Source organism: Rana temporaria, chromosome 4 (genome assembly GCF_905171775.1).
Source record: "Rana temporaria chromosome 4, aRanTem1.1, whole genome shotgun sequence".
In the NCBI taxonomy this organism is placed as follows: domain Eukaryota; kingdom Metazoa; phylum Chordata; class Amphibia; order Anura; family Ranidae; genus Rana; species Rana temporaria.
Window position 1 is genome coordinate 422,025,726 of NC_053492.1, and position 21,209 is coordinate 422,046,934.

At 48.6% G+C, this 21,209-nt stretch overlaps 1 protein-coding gene across 1 annotated transcript; it reads right to left on the bottom strand.

Moving 5' to 3' along the window:
- Positions 1 to 288: 288 nt before the first annotated feature.
- Positions 289 to 18,092, bottom strand: LOC120935774 (spindle and centriole-associated protein 1-like). The gene is made up of 4 exons (XM_040347834.1): positions 17,919 to 18,092; positions 11,308 to 11,355; positions 9,651 to 9,797; positions 289 to 351 (listed from the first exon to the last, which is right to left on the bottom strand). The coding sequence occupies exons 1-4, from the start codon at positions 17,994 to 17,996 to the stop codon at positions 289 to 291; spliced, it is 336 nt and encodes a 111-aa protein (XP_040203768.1). The 5' UTR covers positions 17,997 to 18,092.
- Positions 18,093 to 21,209: the final 3,117 nt, after the last annotated feature.

The following is a 21,209-nucleotide window of genomic DNA, read 5'->3' on the forward strand; positions in this document are numbered from 1 at the left end:
ACATGCTGAAAAAACTTTGTTTTTTTTCATGCCGAAAAACGATCGTGTGTACGCGGCATCAGTTTTTCCCCATTCTTTCAGGTTTATTGATGCTGGGTGTCAGTCAACCCAGAAGACTGAGGACATCTTGTGGTGACGAAAAGGTACTATTCCGAAATAAGGGTGAATTCTCTAATTAGTTCAGCTTATAGTAGTTTGGTTTTTACACTACAAAAGTAGTCATTTGCTTAGTACAATATAGTACAATTATTATTTATAATCCCTTTGTAAAAACTCACTTTTTCCCTATTATGTAACCGCATCCTGCTTGTGGCATGCTTTCCCAGACTTCTTGTTGACAGATAGCTTAGCCTGTACAAGAGAGAGAGAGGTTGGTATGAAAAATAAGACAGCTGAAGCATAGGATAATGGGGGGGGGGGGGGAGGGATTTGGGATATAGAGCAAGCGAGGGTTGAGGAAGGAAGGGCTATAATGTTGATTATTATTATTATTGATCTGATTCTATATATAGTCTATACTGTATATTGAAGACAGGGGGGCAGATTCATGTAGATCTGCGGATCTTTAGATCCGCTAGATCTACCTGGTTTGCGATCCGCCGGTGCAATTTAGCGAGGCAAGTGCATGATTCATCAAGCACTTACCTCGCAAACTGCACCGTCGGATCCTAACTCCCCCCGGCGGAATGCAAATTCCGCGGCTAGGGGGAGTGTACAATTTAAATCAGGCGCGTTCCCGTGCCGATTTAACTGCGCATGCGCCGGGGCGAAAAAGCCCAGTGCGCATGCTCCAAATGACGTCGCTACGACGTCATTGTTTGCGGCGTGTACGTCGTTTGCGGCCATCGGTATTCCCGATCGCGGTACGCAAACGACGTAGAAAATTTAAAAATCGGCGCGGGAACGTCGGCCATACTTAACATTAGCTACCCCTCATAGAAGCAGGGGTAGCTATCCGCCGGAAAAACCCGAACGCAAACGACGTAGAAAACGAGCGACGGGTGGGCGTACGGACGTGAATCGGCGGTTTTCCTCATTTGCATATGCGACGGGTAAAAAATCGCGACGACACCTAGCGGCCGGCGGGAGATTACAGCCTAAGATTCGACTGGTGTAAGTCACTTACACCAGTCGGATCCAAGGGAGATCTATGCGGAACTGATTCTTATGAATCAGTCGCATAGCTCCGACGGTGGGATCTCACAGATCCGACCGTCGGGTCTCACAGATACGACGGCGGATCAGGAGATCCGCCGTCGTATCTATTGATGAATCTGGAGTCTTGTGTCCATCATTTAGTCAAACAATCAGATTTTCTATTTGCATAGTATGGCACAGTTCCCTAGCCCATTCAGCAATACAGGAGCTTCTTGGAGATTTCCAGTGGCACAGATATTAAAAAGAAGCAGAGAAGACCCTTCTTGATATAGGAAGTAGATCCTGGTATGATAGATAGGCAATTCGAGGGGTTTGCAGAATTTTACAAGAGCCTCAGATATGTTGGTTTGAGAAAACTGTCATGGACTGGTAATTTTATTTATACTTGCGGCGATGGTAATGTCGGTGCACACCCTGCTCTGTTTTTATGCTTAAATGTTCCAGAGAAAGAAAACCCTGCTCCAGGCGAAGCTGCAAACAATGTATTGAGATCTCTTGCAGTGGGTGCTCACCCGGATCGCCGCTATGCGATAACAACAGGAAAATATGGAATCAGCCGCACACCACTCGCTGCAGATACTCGTGTAGCGCCCTCTTATCTTCAGTATGGGCGCTACGCTAAAGTTAGTGGGGAATGGGAGAGTTATTTTTGCTCCCATTCAAAATGTGTTAAATTGTAGGCTGCTGTCATTCCTGAACTGTCCTGTAGGTCAGTCTGCGCTCCAGGGATGCGATCCCATCCCTGGGCGGCAGTTGGCGCTAGAGGGGTTCTGGCAGAGCCACTTTTCCCCAGCAGCCAATTAGAGGAGTTTCCCCTCGCGGAGCATGCTGGGAGGAGTATATCTGGGGCAGACGCCATTTTTCTTGGTTCTTCGGGTCCAAGTTCCAGGTGCGGCATCCACCTTCAGTGTGCGCGCATCCATGGACCCCGCCGCCATGGCCTACCTGGCCGGAGTCGCACACTACGCGGAGATCCATCCTGATGTTGAGAGAGGCCCCAGTGACTTACTGGGTCCTGAGCTTTACTAAGAAGATCCTAAGCTGAAGGCTGTACGGTGGGGGATCGGCTCAAGGAGAACCCAGGAGGAGGTTATCCAGGAGACCTGAACGAACCATCGGGGATCTGGTCACCGAAATACTGACAGGTACATTGCAGCTGTCAACCGGTGACCCCGACTAAATTTACTGGGAGGATTCGCTCAATTCAATCGTTGCTCATTTAAGTACTAGGCCTGTGGCAGAGGCCCAGAGCCAGGCCTGTGGCAGAGGTCTGTTCCTCCCAGCAACCTACAAGTGACACTTCGGCTGCCAGACTTGTGGCAGAAGTCTGTCCGGGGGCACTTCACCCACTCTGGCTAGAGTGGCGACGAGCTGTATTTACTGTTACTGAGAGCAGGATTGCCCTTTTCATATCCAAGGCCTGGTATCTCAATTGTTCTTCTACTTCATCAACCTTTCCTATCCTACTTCATGTTGATGTTGGCCGTGTTGGGCCTTGGAATAAAGCATTCAAGAAAATCCATTTGATGACTGGACATTCGCTCACTACTTTAACTCACTGCTATCACGCCTAGACACACTACAATGTAACTTAAAGCGGGAGTTCACCCATTTCTGTTTTTTTTTCCCTTTTCCCCTTAGATGGATGCTCGTTTTGTCTAGGGGAATCGGCTAGTTGTTTTAAAATATGAGCAGTACTTACCCGTTTTCGAGATGCATCTTTTCCGTCGCTTCCGGGTATGGGTCTTCGGGAGCGGGCGTTCCTTCTTGATTGACAGTCTTCCGAGAGGCTTCCGACGGTCGCATCCATCGCGTCACTCGTAGCCGAAAGAAGCCGAACGTTGGTGCGGCTCTATACTGCGCCTGCGCACCGACGTTCGGCTTCTTTCGGAAAATCGTGACGCGATGGTTGCGACCGTCGGAAGCCTCTCAGAAGACTGTCAATCAAGAGGAAACGCCCAGTCCTGCAGCCCATACCCGGAAGCGGCGGAGAAGATGCATCTCGTAAACGGTAAGTACAGGTCATATTTTAAAACAACTAGCCAATTCCCCTAGACAAAACGAGCATTCATCTAAGGGGAAAATGTGTTCTCTATGGGTGAACCTCCGCTTTAATACGCCGATCCCAAAACAACCAGCGGCTCCTTCGGGGGTAGCGCTACACTCGTGCTATATTCCATAAAATTGAGGGAAAACACTGATGACACCAATGACCCCAAAGCTGTATCTTTAACGCGTTTCACACATTTCACAGTGCTTAATCATAATTATTAGACATGTGCAGAGCACAAAAATGTGTGTCGTTTTGTTTCGGGTAGATTCGTTATGTTACCAATTTTGTTTCATTATAGAATTTGTTTAGTTTCGCTTCGGAATTTGTTTTTTGATTCCGTTTTCGTTAAAATTCTTTTCATTTATGAATTTTCGAACAAATTCCTACTTTTCAGAACGATTAGAATTCGGATCGGTCGAAAAACAATTGACGATTTGAATTTTGTGTAAAGAATAGCTGGTTGTTAAGCAGTGGGTCTGGAAGCCGGCCACCAGTGTCCTTAAAGGATTTGTAAAGGAATTTTAATAGCTTCCTTTACCTTAAAGTGGTTGTAAACTCAAAATATTCACTTTACATTTATTTATGCATGTCAAAATTTTAAATCGTTTGCCCTTAGGTTTTTTTTTTTTACCTCTGTCATTCTGAAGTTATGGCTGCAATAAGTAGTGCGGACGTGTACCGCGAATGCGCCGGATTCCCGTCCATTCCGGCCAGGTGAGCCTCTGCCGGATAAATTCTTTCTTTATGTCGGGGCTGCGTCATTTCCTCATGTAGACGTCAGCCCCGACATCCCGCGATGGTTTGTGCATGTTGGTTATCACGTGACCTACACGTCACAGATGACAGGAGACACAGAAGCTTCCTGGTGTACGCTGTGAATGCCTTTTCTTCGTTACCGTAGTAACCGGAAACGAAGAAGAGGCTTGAATATAGTGACCTTAATGCGCACGTGCGGGATTACGAAGGCTAGAAGAAACTGTGGGCGGAAATACAGATTGAATTAAACGAGGAAGACCACAACAGAGATGGCGCGGACTTACAAGACGATTTACTCTTTACACGATCACCAGTTACACAGTAAGACAAATAATGTAGATAAAACCATAGCGCTCAATCGATGTATAACTATATGGTATTTAAAAACATATAAATTGTTATGATAGTACCGGAGGGTTTACAACCGCTTTAATGCAGTGCTGTTTTCATGTCCTCATTGTTCGTTTTTGATCTGAAGTTGCTGTAATTCTTCTCTGATCTCCACACTTCCCGGTTGTCTGTTTCCTGATGACCACAGTACTTGGGAGCTTTCTCTCTGTGGTCACTAATCAAGGAGGTGTGATTACTGTGTGTCTAAAACCCCTCAGCACCAATCAGTTTCGTTTTCTAAACCATCACTGCCCTGTATTGGCTCTGTGGCTCTGTACATCAGAGAACCAGGAAACAACATACAAAAACTAAACTAGAAACTGCAGGTACATTATATGATTGATTTTTATCTATTTTTAATAATTTTTAAAAGGAATCAGTTAACTATTATGTCTCTATACCCTGTAAACAGTCATTTCAGCAAAAAAAAATGTTTCCTTTACAACTCCTTTAACAACCGAAAGCAATGAATGTACAGAAAAGAATGCTGGCATTGCCCTGCAATAGACAAATTATAAAAAAAAGGGTTTGAGGTCCCCCCTAGTCCACACCAGTCCCTTTGGGTATGATATGGATTTTAAGGGAAATCTCACGCCAAAGTTAAAAAAAAATGGTGTAGGGTCCACACCAAAATCCATACCCAGACACTTATCTGAGCATGCAGCCCGGCAGGTCAGTTAAAGGGGGGATGAGAGAGCATTGGGTGCTTTGGGGCAGGGGGGCTCTGCATGGGTGCATGCTGGGTCCATGATGTCAGAAGGGGCAGTGCCACCAGGTGACATAGTCAAGGTGGCCCTGCCTCTTACCTATATAATACCTGTAAAACGGAGGAGCCTGCAGTAGGCAGATGGCCTTTGTGCCGGCGAGAGCATGTTTTTTTTATTTTATTTTAGTGCGGTGGGCGACGTGATTGACAATGGATTTACATGAGGGGGGGACACTGTTTTTTTATTTTTTAATAAAGGAATTGTCAAAAACTATCTCTGTGTTTTTATTACTTTTGACACTTTTTTGGTGAATGGATATCCGATACTCATTCACATGGGGGTGTGCCGGGATTTGGGGGCCCCCTTATTAAAGGTGGCTTCCAGATTCTGATAAGCCCCCTGTCACCGGCCACAGTTGTGGGTATGAGGCCCTTGTCTCCATCAAAATGGGCACAAGGTGCTTTGGGGTGGGGAGGCAGAGCCACCCCCGCCCCAATGCACCCAGCGCCCATGGGCCTCATCCCCACAACCATGGCCGGTGGTTTTGGGGTCTGCGAGCAGGGAGCTTTTCGGAATCTCTAAGCCCCTTTAACAAGGGGGCCCCCAGATCCCGGCCCCCCTATGTGAATGAGAGACACAGAGACAGTTTTTGACAATTAAAAAACAGTGTCCCCCGATGTAAATTCATTGTCAATCATTTCACCGGCCGCACCCAAAAAGATGCTCTTGCTGACAGGAAGGCTGGCTGACATTTATTATATAGGTAAGGGGCGGGGCCACCTGGCTACATCACCTGGTGGCACCACCACAAGAGCACCTTTTTTTAAGGGGGGGTGGCTGGCAGCGTGATTGACGATGGACCTACATCGGGAGACATATATTTATTTTAATAAAGAGTCCCCCCTGCCCCAAAGCACCCCGCCCCCTCATGTTGAGAACCTTGTGGCCTAGTATGGGGCTTGTCTTGCCCTTTTCTGACTTGCCGGGCTGCATGCTTGGACAAGGGGCGGTTATGGATTTTGATGGGAGCCCCGCGCCCTTTTTTTTTGTTCTGGCGTGGTATTCCACTTAAAAGAACAAATTTGAAGCTGTTTTAAAAGATTTTATACTATGCAAAGTCATCTGCAAAGGATTACACATGTGTGGGTTATTCAGTTTAGGATATTCATTTTTGGACACCCATAGTCGGTCGCGTTGATATAGTGTATTTCAGTACATGTAAGCTCAGTTTGCAGCTAAAAGAAGTGTGACATTCAAGGCTTGCCAGGGTGTAACAAGATGTTCGCTGCCGCCTTTGTGTTCTGTCAGAATAGGAAACCTATTGGAGCGCATAGCGGCCATGCTGGAACGCATTGGGCATGCGCAGTAAAAAAAAATTGTTGGTAAAATCACTTCCGTTACTAAATCTGTCGGGTCGCCGATGTTCCATCAGATTAGGCGAACCGTCAGAATTGGTAATGGAAGTGACGTTTCATCGCCACCATCTTGCTACACCCAGTGGACATCTTGTTACACCCACCGGTGTTTTGCATCACACAGTTATTTTTAACAGGAAACTGAGCTTATATGGTGAAATACAGTATTTAGAAATCCCTCGGACTGTTTAGATGTTGAATTATAAAAGCAGCGTTGTTCTGTCACATTAGAAAACCTGTGAGATCAGCAGGTTTGCGGCTGCTTTTAGAATTCAACACATAAACAGTCCGTCGGATTTCTAAATATTTTATTTCACCATATATGCTTATACCCCCCAACTTTTGAACTTCAGAATGAGGGACACTTATGGGAGGAAGCGACCGACGGGGCGCTACGTGCACTGCGGCATAAAGAGAGTATCACTGATGCATACAAAAACCCCAGCACAGTCATTTAAAAAAATAAGAATAAAAAGCTTCCATTACAACTGATTTGGCATAAACTATAGAAGTGTGCATTACACAAAGTGTGGAAGGATTCAGGAGTGTGTTATGTACAGAGTGCAGGGTTAAAGAGCGCTGGGTACAGAGTGTAGTGATCCATCCACATCTCACTATTGCCCTTCTCCTCAACTATAACCTCTGAACTCCCTACACACACCACACACATCTGGCACACACACATCTGACACACACACACACACACACCTGGCACACACACACCTGGCACACACACACCTGGCGCACACACACACACACACATCTGGCACACACACATATTGCACACACACACCTGGGACACACACACCTGGCACACACACACACACACACACACACCACACACACACTTTTGTAAAAGTAGAACCTTTCTGTAGAGCTCTTCTATCCAGTGCAGCCACAGATTTCTTCTCCTTTCAGTGCACTGGGTATTTTCGGCTCCTTGACTCCTGGAGCAGGAAGGAGGTAAAGATTAGGGGGGCAGCTCACCCCCTCCTCAACCATGTTGCAGCCAGTCTTTCACTTGTCCGGACTCTAGTGCAGAGCAGAGAGGAAGTTGCCGACCGGTTACTTTCACTTTTAACTACAGAAGAAGCCAGGCTTCTGTGTTGAAAGTGTGGAGCTGCTAATGGAGGCTGAAAAAACACTGGGGGGAGAGGAATAGACAGCAGATCCTGACCCCTCTGCAACTCTGTCCTGGCCAGCAATATATGAATGCCGGTGAACTGCCGATATGGTTCCGGCTAACGAGAAAGTTCCTTCAAGGACTGCGCAGGCGCAATCCTTGCCGATGGAAATCTCCGAACCTCGGCCGGCATCCAGGGCGACGTGGATTTTGAGGAAAGTGGCCAGTCGGCCTCACGTCCTCACCTCGCTCCGCCTCCTGGCTCTTTTTTTTTTAACATCCTCCAATCCACGGGGATGTTAAAGAATGAGCCTGGATGCCGGCCGAGGTTCGAAGATTTCCGTCAGCAAGGATTGCGCCTGCGCAGTCCTTAAAGGAACTTTCTCGTTAGGGAAACCATAACGACAAGTCACCGGTGGCGTGTCACCGGCTCTTTTTCTATGCACTGGTTTGACAGAAGGGTGGGTCTGGGTAGCAGTCCCACCCCTTCCCGACATCACACTTTCCTTTTGACAGGTGAAGTCTCAAACTGGGGCTGCACAGTGCACATCCAAATTGTCAGCCAATCCCTGGCTATACTGGAAAAATTAGCTTGTAGTCAGTAGCATTCTGCGGGGAAATACACCTGTATGGCGGGATAGCGGGACAAAGGCTTCAAAGCGGGAAATTCCTGCCCAATCCGGGACGATTGGGAGGTATGAACAATACTCAGGTAGGCCGTGGTGTATAAACAATGCTCACTTGGTACTAAGGGGCTCAAAGTGTGCCAAGAAAATATCCCCCCCCCCCACCATTACACCCCACCACCAGCCTGACCCGGTGATACAAGGCAGGATGGATCCAAATTCTGACCCCACCATCTGAATGTCGCAGCTGAAATCCAGACTCATCAGACCCGGCAACGTTTTTCCATTCTTCTATTGTCCAATTTCGGTGATCCTGTGAGAATTGTAGCCTCAGTTTCCAGTTCTTAGCTGACAGGAGTAGCACCCAGTGTGGTCTTCTGCTGCTGTAGCCCATCTGCTTCAACGTTCAATGTGTTGTGCGTTCAGAGATGGTATTCTGCATACCTTGGATGTAATGAGTGGTTATTTGAGGTCCTGTTGCCTTTTTATCACATGGAACCAGTCTGCCCATTCTCCTCTGACCTCAACAAGGCATTTTTCTCCACACAACTGCCGCTCACTGGATATTTTCTCTTTTCCCCACCATTCTCTGTAAACCCCGAGAGATGATTGTGTGTGAAAATCCCAGAAATACTAAGACCAGCCCGTCTGCTACCAACAACCATGCCACGTTCAAAGTCACTTCAATTCCCTTTCTTCCCCATTCCGATGCTCAGTTTGAACTTCAGCAAGTCGTCTTCACCACGTCCAGAAGCCTAAATACATTGAGTTGCTGCCATGTGATTCGCAGATTAGAAATTTGTGTTACCAAGCAACTGAACAGGTGTATCTAATAAAGTGTCCGGTGAGTGTATATCCGTACGGTCGGTGGGAGGGGTTTAAGCTAAAATCCTAAAAGCTAATTGGTTTCTATGCAGAGCTGCACCAGATTTTACACTCTCCAGTTTTATTAAATCAACCCCCCCATTGTGTAGAAAAGATGAAGTTGTGTTTTGTGATACAGTGAAACCTCAGATTGCGAGTAACGCGGTTAACAAGCATTTCGCAATACAAGCATTTATTTATTTATTTTAATCCTGACTCGGTTTGCGAGTGTTGTCTCGCAAAACGAGCGGGAGTCAAGCCAAAGCGGTGTGCAATACCGCATTTGGCCAAAGGTGCGGGGGGCGCTGGAGCCGAGCCAATCAGAGTCGTTCCGAGGCTCTCTGGCGCCCCCCACCTCTGCCCACATGCGGTATTGCATGCCAAGTCAATATGGAACTAATTATCTTAGTTTCCATTGACTTCTATGGGGAAACTCGCTTTGATATGCAAGGGCTTTGAATTACGAGCATTCTCCTGGAACAGATTACGCTCGTAATCTGAGGTTCCGCTGTACATTATAAATATATTATTAATATTGTGAAAATACTCTTCCATTACCTCCATCATCAGGGCCAGCCACCTCTCCTCCAGCGGGTCTGCAGCTCCTCCACTTTGTTTCCTCCACGTCTTCTTTAGGGATCTCTTCTGAAGTTCCCACTGCGCCAGCCGCTGGTTTTTATATTTGTGGATCTCGTGCCTGTGAGCCTAGAAACCGATAAAAATGGATAAAAAAAAACAACAATTTTGGAATGGTGAATTTTCCCCTTTTTGTTCCATTTCCTGACCTACACTAACCCACCCTCTCCAGGATGTGTATTTACCTCCATCCAATGGCTGTGGCCTCCAGTGTTTGTTTACATCCAGACATGGGATTAACCATTTGCTGACCAGCCACCATAGGTTGGCTCCCCTGCGCAAATTGCTGTAGCTGTATGGCAGGTGCTTTAAGAGGTATAGGGGGCCCGCCAAGTGACGTAGGAGATGCTGCACGTGCCCAGCAGCCGACAGGCACCCGCGATCGCTCCTGACAGGACAGAGAATGGCAGGTTGGCTCCCCTGCACCAATCACTGCACGGCGGACTCTTTAATGAGGTAGAGGGGGCATGCGCGCGTGATGTAGGAGCTGCTGCGCGTGCCCGGCACCCCCCATATCCACCGGGCGATCACACCTGACAGAGACAGAACAGAGCTGTCTGTTTACATTGACAGATCTCTGTTCCGTCAGTAAAGTAGAGAGAGATTTCCTGTTCTTAGTACTTAGGAACAGTGATCAGTCTCCTCCCCCAGTCAGTCCCATCCCCCCCACAGTTAGAACACACACAGAGGGAACACATTTAAAGGGATTGCAAACCCTCAGAATTTTTCACCTTCATGCATTCTATGCATTAAGGTGAAAAACCTTCTTTACTGCAGCAGAACCCCCCTTATACTTAACTGAGCCCCATAATTCCCGCAACAGGAACAAGCACACCAGCTCCGGCCGGTGTCTCATGTCTTGATTGGATAAATTGATAGCAGCCATTGGCTCCCGCTGCTGTCAATCGAATCCAATGACGCGGGCGTCGGGGTGTCGGTGCCGAGTCCTGCTGTCTGTGTCAACAGACGCAGCAGGACACAGGAGCGTGTGAGCGTGTGAGAATAGGAAGAGGCGCCGCTGAGGGACCCCAGAAGAGGAGGATCGGGGCCACTCTGTGCATAATCAACTGCACAGCGGAGGTAAGTATAACATGTTTGTTTTTGCATTTTTTTTTTTTTAAACCTGAACCTTTACAACCCCTTTAATCCGTCTATGGCCCCCTAGTTTTGACAGGTACCTGTCCCCACTTCCAGGAGACCTTGGCGCGATGAGGTACGTCAGAATTTTGCCCCCCTTCCACCGCTGCCGAACCATTCAGAAAGTGCAGTGCCCTTCGCGCATACGCAGTAGGGAATCGGATGTAAAGCCGCAAGGCTTGACTGCTGGTTTCCCTTACAGGCTATGGCGGCGGAAGCACCCGAGAGGTGCTGGAAACATTGGTTACGGGTGCCGACATCGCTGGATCCCTGGACAGGTAAGTGTCCTAATATTAATAGTCAGCAGCTGCAGTATGTGTAGCTGCTGACTTTTCTGTGGGGGGGGGGGGGGATGGGACAACTCTGACTTAAACTAAACTTGATATGTGATAATCACACAAAAATAAAATAAACCTCCGTGAAGAGGACTACAATCACTCACCAGTTCCTCTGGGGTGGCCCAGTGTACATTGAGATCTTGAACGGAGCTCTGAAAACACAGCAGAGTGATGGGTCATTGATAACATACAAATCCTGTAGATACTAAGTGTATGGACGGATGGACAGACAGACAGGGGGGGGGGGGGTTAATAACACAGACAGGAGCGGTGGGGAAGTCTCAGCATTTTCACAAGTTTTGGATCCCATTGGAGCAAAGTCTTAACCTAGGCTGGTACTTACAGGTATGGAGGAACATGTGACAGTTCTGGGCCAATCAGGGGAGTCCACAGTCATGTGTTAGTTACAACTCTAGCAACAGGCAACCAACACAAGGCACCCTTTCCCTTCCCCCTGGTGGCTGAATAGAACAGACGGGTAGGGGAAGCATTGGTGCCCTGGCAAGCCTGCAATAAGAAAACCTGTTGCTGTGCTCTGCATGGGTAAAGCAATGCAGGGCAAAGCGAAGATTAAAACTGAAACCCCCCAAAAAATTCACTTTGTAAAACGTGATGAATAACTATGGATTGTGATCCAACGAGGTGCACGCCATCTTGTGGACTTATCTTTTCAATTAACAGTTTCCTTTGTTCCCGAGTGCTGGGAGTACAGCTATCACTACATTTCTAGAACTCCAAAACTGAACCTTCTCCGTTCCAGCAGGTGCAGAGTTGGATGCAGTTGCTGTACACCCCTCTCCTCCATCTGCCCCAATCACAATGCGCTATGTATTATGCAAAAGCATTTACAAAAATACAAAGCCTTCTGTGAATGGAGAGCAGAAGGTGAGGGCAGGCAGAGACACTGTTTGTGAGAATACAAAGTCTCTCCTGTCAGCTATACGCTATACTTCCGCCACTCAAAACCGTAAAAAATTGATGGCAGGCGCCTCATTGGATTTACCCAACAGTATGCCAGCACGTTTTACAAAAGCCTTCTGTGAATGAATGGACAGAAGAAAGTAGGGATGGGCAGAGACGCTATGTGTGAGAAAACAAGGTCTCTCCTGTCAGCTATCGCTATACCCCCAGTGCTCAAGAAAACTGTAAATAAGAGCGATTAGGTGGCAGGCGCCTCATTGGAATCAACCAACAGTATGCCAGCACGTTTTACAAAGCCTTCTGTGAATGGACAGCAGAAGGCGGGGGCGGGCAGGGACGCTGTGCGTGAGAAGACAAAGTCTCTCTTGTCAGAGTGCTCAGGGTATATTGATCACTGTACTCCCAGCGATCAGTAAAACAGTCAGTTGTATATATATATAAAAAAAAAAAAAAAAGTCCATTAGGTGGCATGCACCTCATTGGATTTAACCCCTGTGATAGTACAGTTCCCTGTCCTGGTAATGGTCCCCCAGGACTCTCCAATAGGCAGGAATCTCCAATCCTGGGACCGGGTTTTGGAAACAGCCAGGAGTCTGGCTGGTTGATTGAACAGGTGGGTCCTGGGCTTATAGTAGAATCAAGACCAGTGTTCTGGACTCCACCCTCCCGAGGAGTCCAGGCAAGCAAGGGAGAAGCATGCATGTCTGCATGGTATAGACAGAGGACCCAAAGCTGTGGGCTGAGCAGCACAGAAGCTGAGAGAAGGTACAGTGATTGTACAGGTACTTTGGTACGTGGCCAAGAGGGCTGAAGTGTAAGCCTAGGGGGCTGTATTTCTGAAGAGAGCCATGTGGCTTGGCATTTTCGTTTGACCATTTCTTTATTGCTGTAGAAACTTGAAACCCCCTGCGTGGGAAAGTCTGGATGGACGTTTTTCTTTCTTTTAATAAAAGTGGGTCAACAAACCCTTAAAAAGTACAACTGGCGTGGACTCTGCTGCTCACTGGTATGCTCTACCCAGATGCTAAATCACCCCAACATTACAATTGGTGCTCGAATGCGGGCATGGACTGAAGATCCTTGCAAATACCAGTGAGCTATTGCCAGAAACTGCATAATCTGTGTGTGTGCAGGTGAGGAGAACCTGCAAGAGAAAGGTGACTAGCCTTAAAGAGACAGTGCTCTAATTTGTTGCTGAACTGTGCAATTTTTTTTTGAGTGATTGTGAGTATGGGGCGATCAAGACGCCTAAAAGAAGCACGGATGGCTGAGATGATAGATAGAGCTCTGAGGCTGGAGGGGTTGTTACCGCCTGATCGAACCCCATACATACCCGAACAGAGTTTTCCAAGGGAAAAGAGGGCTGCTGTTGTCCCTAGCAACCCTGGTGCAATGAGTGCACAGATGGCTAATGTGGAGCATCCACCAGCATTTGAATCTGCAGTGGATTGGTGCAAGCGACACCTGGCAGGATTGGACCAAGCTAAAGTGGAAGCGAAGCCAACCTTTGATAAAAAGAGACATCTGCCAAATGTCCATGCCTGGGAGAGCGATGTTGTTGCCCCTGGCAACACTGCTGCAGTTAAACCAGCAGCTGTTGTAAAAATTGTGAAAGTGACACAGCTTGGGACAGGGTCCAGCAGATGCAGTGTGGGAAACCCTGACAAGACAGCAAACCAAGTGCGCTGTTTGCGGTGCAGCGAGTGGGGGCATGCAGTCTCCAAGTGTCCTTTGTCCCTGGCTCCAATGCAAAGCTACCTAGCAAAACAAAGGTCTGCAAATCCTATGTTATGTGCCAGAAGAGAGGCTGACCAAAAGCCAGGACGGAGAGTGGTTGCCCATAGCAACACAGAGGAGACCAGTCGGGCTGTCTGTGGACCATGGGGTGTGATTGCCTGCAAGGGTCGTGACAAGTGGCTTCCGAAGGAGCCAATACAGCATGTTGGAGAGAACCAGCAAAGCTCTGCAGGGAGAGTGCGATCTCCCATGACAACAAGAGTGGAAGTTGTGCCTGGAGAGAAGAGCTGCAGGAGAGATTTGCCTCAACGTCCCCACAAAAAGCCCTGTGCGTTCTTGCCAGCTGGGAATCGCCAGGAGAGAAACGCACTGGAGAAAAGTCGTCCTGTTCCATGTCTGGAATGTGGCCAGCTGGGGCACGAAATATTGTCTTGCCCTAGATTCTGGGGTGCACCTGGAGGTAATGATGTTGAGCCAGTTTCCTGTAAAAATATATTTACCGTCACCCCTGGCAACAAGGAGGAGTTTTCTGTTGTGTCTGCAGGGGGTGCGATTTCATCCCGTGGCCACCAGGGGGAGTTGGCCAGTAAATGTGTGGCTGAGGACTGTTAAGACAACGTACTCAAATGAAGATGGTGATCCCAACTACTGCGGTGGGTAAGACTGTCTTTAATGAAATGATGTCTGGGACTGCTGATTGCAGGTATAAAAGAACTGGTTACGAGACTGTCCATGATGATGTGAGAGTGACCCCAGTTAGTGGGGCCACTAAATGTGTGCTTGAAGATTACTTCTCCCTACAAAGTGGGAATGCAGGGGTTAAAGTCCAAACAGAACCTGTATTGATGACTAAAAGTGTTGTGTCTAATGTCTGCCAGTCTCAAGTAGGCAGTGGGCTAGGACAGTCTGCAAAAACGAAAAATGCTATAAGTGTTATTGTTAATGAAAAGTTTGCTGCTGTTGGAAAAACCCCAGGTTCTTTCAGAGCAAAAGCTGTTGTCACAAATGGGCCGTTGCCTGTAGCAACTGATGGTAAGACCGCACAGTTGTCCCCAGAAATCTCCAGGGAACTTCATGTATTGAAGTCGGAGGTTGCCATGGACAACTGGTATGTCACTCTGGTGGGACAGAGTGGAACTGTACCGTATAATGGTAATGTGTTAGTGCAAGCTGCTAGTACTAAAAATGTGCAGGTAAATGGTGGGTTAAAACATGTGAAAAATGCAAAGGTGTGTGAGGCTTATGAAGCGCCGCCCGAGCAAGGTGGTGGTGGTTGTGGTGTATTGCAACCTGTGGTGCTAGAACATGTGTTACCGAAGTCTGCCATGATTTGTAATTTGGGTAATGAATCTGCAACTAAACCCATCTGTTCTAATGTGTGTCCTTGGGCGGATGGATCAGGGCTAAGGAGCGCCCATGAATGGAGCACAGCTACAACAGATTGGGATAGTTGGGGTAAAAATCTAATGTCCCTGATAGATGAGGCTTTCATGCATAAAAGTAAGGTGGACAAAGTTTCTGCTGTGCCAGCAGGAGGGATGGCAGAACAGCTTATACCTGAGGGAGCGGTGGCTGCTGCAGGGGTTAACCCTCGTGAGAAATATGGACCACATAAGGGCGAGCACACAGCAGACACTTTGTCCGCAACCTACAAAAATGGCGTGTCAAAGTGATGTTGTCAATGGTAATGTGAAGCAGTTCATTGGTGCTGAACCTGAGAAGTTGAGTGTGAGTCAAGCACCTGGCAGCGCTCTGGTAGAGCACCAGGCTGTGGTCGTCTCCAGCTGGGAGAAGGTTTCATTAAACCTTGCAACCTCTCGCGTCTCAGCAATTGAGTCTGTCTGCATTCCCAGTGTCAGGAAAGTCCCCAGGAAGGATTTCAATCCGAAGCCAAGGGTATGCTTTCTAACAAAAGTGTTAAAGGAGATGCTTACACTTTGGGATGTACAGCCAGTCTATACTGGGGTGTCTCCACCACAGTCAGACAGTCTGGTACTGCGGAGTACCATTAGGTGGACCCCTGAGTGGCAGGTGGTACAGCACAAAGGAAGACAAGACAAAAATGGTTTATTTATGACTGTATTACTAGTGTTAAAAGTTGCCTCTAGGTATGCTGATGGGTTTCTTCCTGTACAAGAGGTTTATGGGAGAGGCTTTGGCGAAAAGAAAGTGTCTGAGGTTTCACCACCTAACAGCCAGGTAGAAGGCATTTCTGCTGCTATGGTTCAAGTTAGTACTGGTCAGTTGTCGGTGAAGGGCGTGTATACTGTACCAGTGGTACCATCACATGAGATGGAAGGGCCAAGTGTGGACCAGAAAGCAGCAGAAATCCTAACTGGGGCCCAACCGAAGGTGGTTAAAGAGACTGGGGTCCCCAGTCCAATGTTTGGTTTAGGTGACAAACAGATAAGTGCAGTAAAAATTGTATGTGGATCAGAAGAGAACTTGTCTCTTCAGGTGGATAAAAATACAAATGGCATCAGAACAAGTCAAGTGGTAGGACAGCTGCCTGCAGAGAGGGTGAACCCCGGGGAGGTGACGTCCTCTGAGGTTCCCGTGGGTGATGGCAACCCTCTGGTATGTGTGCCCTCTGCAGACTCTGCCCTAGCAAATACTGAGAAAAAAGGCATTGGTGACTTTTGCAACACTGAGAGGTGTAAAGTTGGTTTGAATATGTATATCAATGATGAACCAAATAATTTGTTAAAGGTACATGACAGTGTGGTGTCCAAAGGTATTGGGAAACCTGGGAACCTGAAGCGTGGAGGCAGAAGGGTTGGTAGAAAGACCAGGGGTGCCCTGTTTAAATTTCAAAAGAGGAAGTGCTTATGGAACCCCAAAAGAAGAGGGAGAAGGCTGAGTGTAGGGAAATATAGCTGGTTAAGATCCAGGGTGGGATGTACCTGGAAGCGCACCCGGAAAAAAGGTTGGGCCTATGTGGCTGACAGCCAGCACAGAGGTGTCCCAACCATGATGATGGGTGCTGGTGTTCCTCCCTCTGGATCGAAACAAAGGGGGGGGGTATGTGATAGTACAGTTCCCTGTCCTGGTAATGGTCCCCCAGGACTCTCCAATAGGCAGGAATCTCCAATCCTGGGACCGGGTTTTGGAAACAGCCAGGAGTCTGGCTGGTTGATTGAACAGGTGGGTCCTGGGCTTATAGTAGAATCAAGACCAGTGTTCTGGACTCCACCCTCCCGAGGAGTCCAGGCAAGCAAGGGAGAAGCATGCATGTCTGCATGGTATAGACAGAGGACCCAAAGCTGTGGGCTGAGCAGCACAGAAGCTGAGAGAAGGTACAGTGATTGTACAGGTACTTTGGTACGTGGCCAAGAGGGCTGAAGTGTAAGCCTAGGGGGCTGTATTTCTGAAGAGAGCCATGTGGCTTGGCATTTTCGTTTGACCATTTCTTTATTGCTGTAGAAACTTGAAACCCCCTGCGTGGGAAAGTCTGGATGGACGTTTTTCTTTCTTTTAATAAAAGTGGGTCAACAAACCCTTAAAAAGTACAACTGGCGTGGACTCTGCTGCTCACTGGTATGCTCTACCCAGATGCTAAATCACCCCAACATTACACCCCATATTGTGCCAACACATTGTACAAAATGGCTGAATTCCTGGAGTTCAGCTTTAGTCTGTCTAAACCCAAAACCAACAATATAATATAGCAATATATTATAGCTTACAGTCCACCTGGTAATTCTGCAAATAACACACGTCCGGTCCCTGAGTGGCTACGTCACTCCTCTGCTGTCCCTATGGAGGGAGCTATGGCTGGCAACCTAGGCAGCTCTCCCGATTTGGACTATCTCTTCTGCATCTCTTCCTCTATATTCCAGGGGAGAGGGGGGGGGGCAGGGTAATCAGAAGTTTACATAAGATAACCTGTAAGAAATATTGTTCAACACAGGTCACAGAAAGGGATCAGGACACCTAATTTCTGGCAGGATCAGCTTGTATTTTTTGCATTTGCTGTAAATGTTATTAGCTTGGGGGAAGAAGAAAACAAATGCAGCCACCATAGCTAAGGAAAGTAAGCTTACAAAGTAACACTTACATCCCACGCCTTCCGCACTTGTGTCCTCTTCCTATTGGTGGTTTTCTTCACACCGGGGTGACCGTAACGCACAGACATCTGTCAGGAGGAGAAATGATCTGTATTATTCCAGCACAAAGCGATTTCTGATCCCTCCACCTGACACCCCACACTTACCAGCCCCCCCAATACACACTCAGGACACCCCTAATACATCCCAATCACACCCCAAGATCTACAAACCCCCCCCCCCCACACCCATCACTGACATCCTCAGAACCCAGACATACACTCCTTATCCCCAACACTCACCAGTGACATGGGATAGAAGAAGATCCTGGACTGCCGCACTCCTTAAAACTATGTCTTTATTGTACAAATGAAATCCAAACAAACAACCAAAGTGATGCAGTCAAAATGAAGCGAACAACAAGGAAAAAATAGGATTTTTGTACTCACCGTAAAATCCATTTCTCTGAGTTCATAGACGGACACAGCCTTCATTGACATTAGGGTTATGCTTCTTCCTACCAGGAGATTTAGGCAGAATTTAACAGCACTTAAAGTGTTAAAACCTTTCCTTCGTGCCGCTCCTCCCAGGGGGCGTGGCTCCCTCAGGCATAACCCACACCCTGCTCTAGGAGCCTCAGTCCGTAACAATCAGTACAAACCAAGGAGGGGTGGGTGCTGTGTCCGTCTATGAACTCAGAGAAATGGATTTTACGGTGAGTACAAAAATCCTATTTTCTCTTCCGTTCATAGACGGACACAGCCTTCATTGACATTGGGGACGTCCCCAACTAGTGTCAAAAAATTCGAGGGGTGGGAAAGTAACACAGCAAACCAGGTTACACCCCAAACAAAAACCGGAGTTGCTCAACGGAGAAACTCCAAACATAAACTGCCGCCCGTAACACCTGCGGCTGAGGAAGGCATCAAAAAGATGCACCCACATCCACCTTGTAAGACTTTGAAACAGCGTGGATTGACGACCAGGATGCATCCTAACACCGCTGTACCACAGAGGCAAGATGCCGGAAGCCCAAGAGGCCCCGATCGCCCTGGTCGAATGCGCCATAACCCGAAAGGGGGGCGCACGCCCCTTCAGGACATAGGCCTGAAGCACAATCCGTCGGAACCACCTAGGAACGGTGGCCGACGAGACTGCCAGGCCCTCTTGTAGGGCCAGCCACCGACACGAACAGTGAGCCCGACTTCCGGAACGGAACTGTAACATAAGTACACTCGTAGGGCCCGAACCACATCCAGAGGATGCAAAGTGGCCTCCTCCTGGCATTTCGGCCGAGGACATAAGGATGGAAGAACAATGTCCACCTCAATGTGAAAAGCCGAAATGACCTTAGGGAGAAAAAACGTCTGCTGCCGCAGCACCACCTCATCCATACGGATGACCAAGTAGGGAGCCTTGCAAGACAAGGCTGCCAGATCAGACAGACACCCGTCTGATCGAGGTAATTGCTACCAGAAATACCTTTAGTGACAATAAACCAAAAAAACTCCCGAATGTCCTCAAAGGGAGCATCCCGAAGCACTGAAAGGACTAAATTCAAGTCCCATGGGGGTAATGGAGGGCGCACCGGAGGGGCCACCTGCCAGACCCCCTGACCCAACGTACGCACCCAGGAGTGCGATGCCAAGGGTCGCTGCAAGTAAAAACAGCCAGAGCAGAAATCTGGCTCCCAACCGTACGTAAGGCGAGAGCCTGAACCACTCCTTGCTGCAAAGACAGCAGAATCCTGTACACAACGCATGTACGAGAGTGCCAGTTCATCTCCCCACACACAGAGAAGTAGGCCTTCCATGTATGAGGAAAAAAACCTACGTGAGGTAGACCTACGTGCACGCAGCACGGTAGAGATCACCGAGCCCAATAGGCCTCGGTCCTTTAGCCCCTGGCTCTCAACAGCCGCGCCGCTAAGGCCGGTGGCTGTGAAACAGGGTGGAAGATCGGACCCTGTAGCAGAAGATCATTTCCCAGGGGAAGACGCTAGGGGGCATCTGCCCAAAGATGCATTAGGTCCACGTACCAGAAGCGACGCGGCCAAACCGGAGCAATCAGAACTGATAGAATCCCCACAGCTTCCACTCAGCGCAGCAGGCGAGGAAGAAGCTTCCGAGGAGGGAAGGTGTAAAGTAGGCGATAGTGACCCCAAGGAGCCACCAACACGCCTGACGCGTCCGCCCACGGGTCCTTAAACCTGGCCACGAACCGTGGCACCTACCCATAGAAACGGGACGCTAGAAGGTCCACGTCCGGAGTGCCCCACTTTCGGCACAGACCCCGAAACACCTGCGGGTGGAGAGACCACTCTCCTTGGCCCAATGCAGTGCGACTTAGGTAGTCGGCTAGCCAATTCCATATTCCCGGAATGTACCCGGCCGATAGAGCCAGAACGGACCCTTCGGCCCACCGAAGGATGTGCGCGACCCCCGTCGCTGCAACAGAACTCCGTGTGCCTCCCTGATGATCAACCTACGCCAAGACCGTGGCGTCATCGGACAGGATCCTGACCTGTCGGCCCTGTAGATCCAGGGACCACCTGGCAAGGCAAAGCTTGATCGCTCGGAGCTCCCGAACGTTGATCAGTAGGCAGGATTCCACCTGAGTCCAGTGCCCCTGGGCTGACTGGGTGCCCCAAGCGCCCCTCCCCAACCGGAGAGGCTGGCATCCGTCGTGACCACTGTCCAGTGGCCAGCAGAAAAAAAACGACTTTCCGGCTCGAAGCACCGGAAACGCCAGCCACCACACCAGGGGAGACATGATCAGATGACTCAATTGAATCTGGTAATCCAGAGATGACGGAAGCTAGTCCCATCGTGACAGCAGTTCCCTCCGTAGTACCCTGGCGTGGAATTGGACATACGGAACCGCCTTGAAAGAGGCTACCAACTGACCCAGAACCTTCCTGCAGAATCGCAGAGATGACCGTTTCTGGGTCGGCAACTGCTGCACAGCAGACAGCAGAATCTAAAGTTTTTCCGTTAGGAGAAAAACACTCCCGCCCCGGCGGAATCCAGTACTAGTCCCAGGTAACACGTGATAGACACGGCTCCACCAATGCAGAGCTCGAAGAAGCTCGAAGGAGAATGTCGGCCAGACATCCCATGATAACAAAACCCCCGGTGTCACAGCCGGGCCAGTATCGGGACGAGCACCTTGGCAAAAACCCGCCGAACGGGAAGGACACCAATTAAAATGGTCCCCCCCGACCACAAAGCACAGAATCTCCGGTGCTTTGAGGATACGCGAACAAGTAGGTACGCGTTCATGACATCCAAGGATGCCGCTAT

Excerpts from the sequence above, each read along its gene's own strand:
- LOC120935774 (XM_040347834.1), bottom strand. The coding sequence starts at position 17,996 with ATGTCTGTGCGTTACGGTCACCCCGGTGTGAAGAAAACCACCAATAGG. Across the intron at positions 9,798-11,307 it reads GGGCCACCCCAGAGGAACTG|GCTCACAGGCACGAGATCCA; the intron begins GTGAGTGATTGT and ends ATCGGTTTCTAG. Across the intron at positions 352-9,650 it reads GGCTGGCCCTGATGATGGAG|GCTAAGCTATCTGTCAACAA; the intron begins GTAATGGAAGAG and ends TCTCTTGTACAG.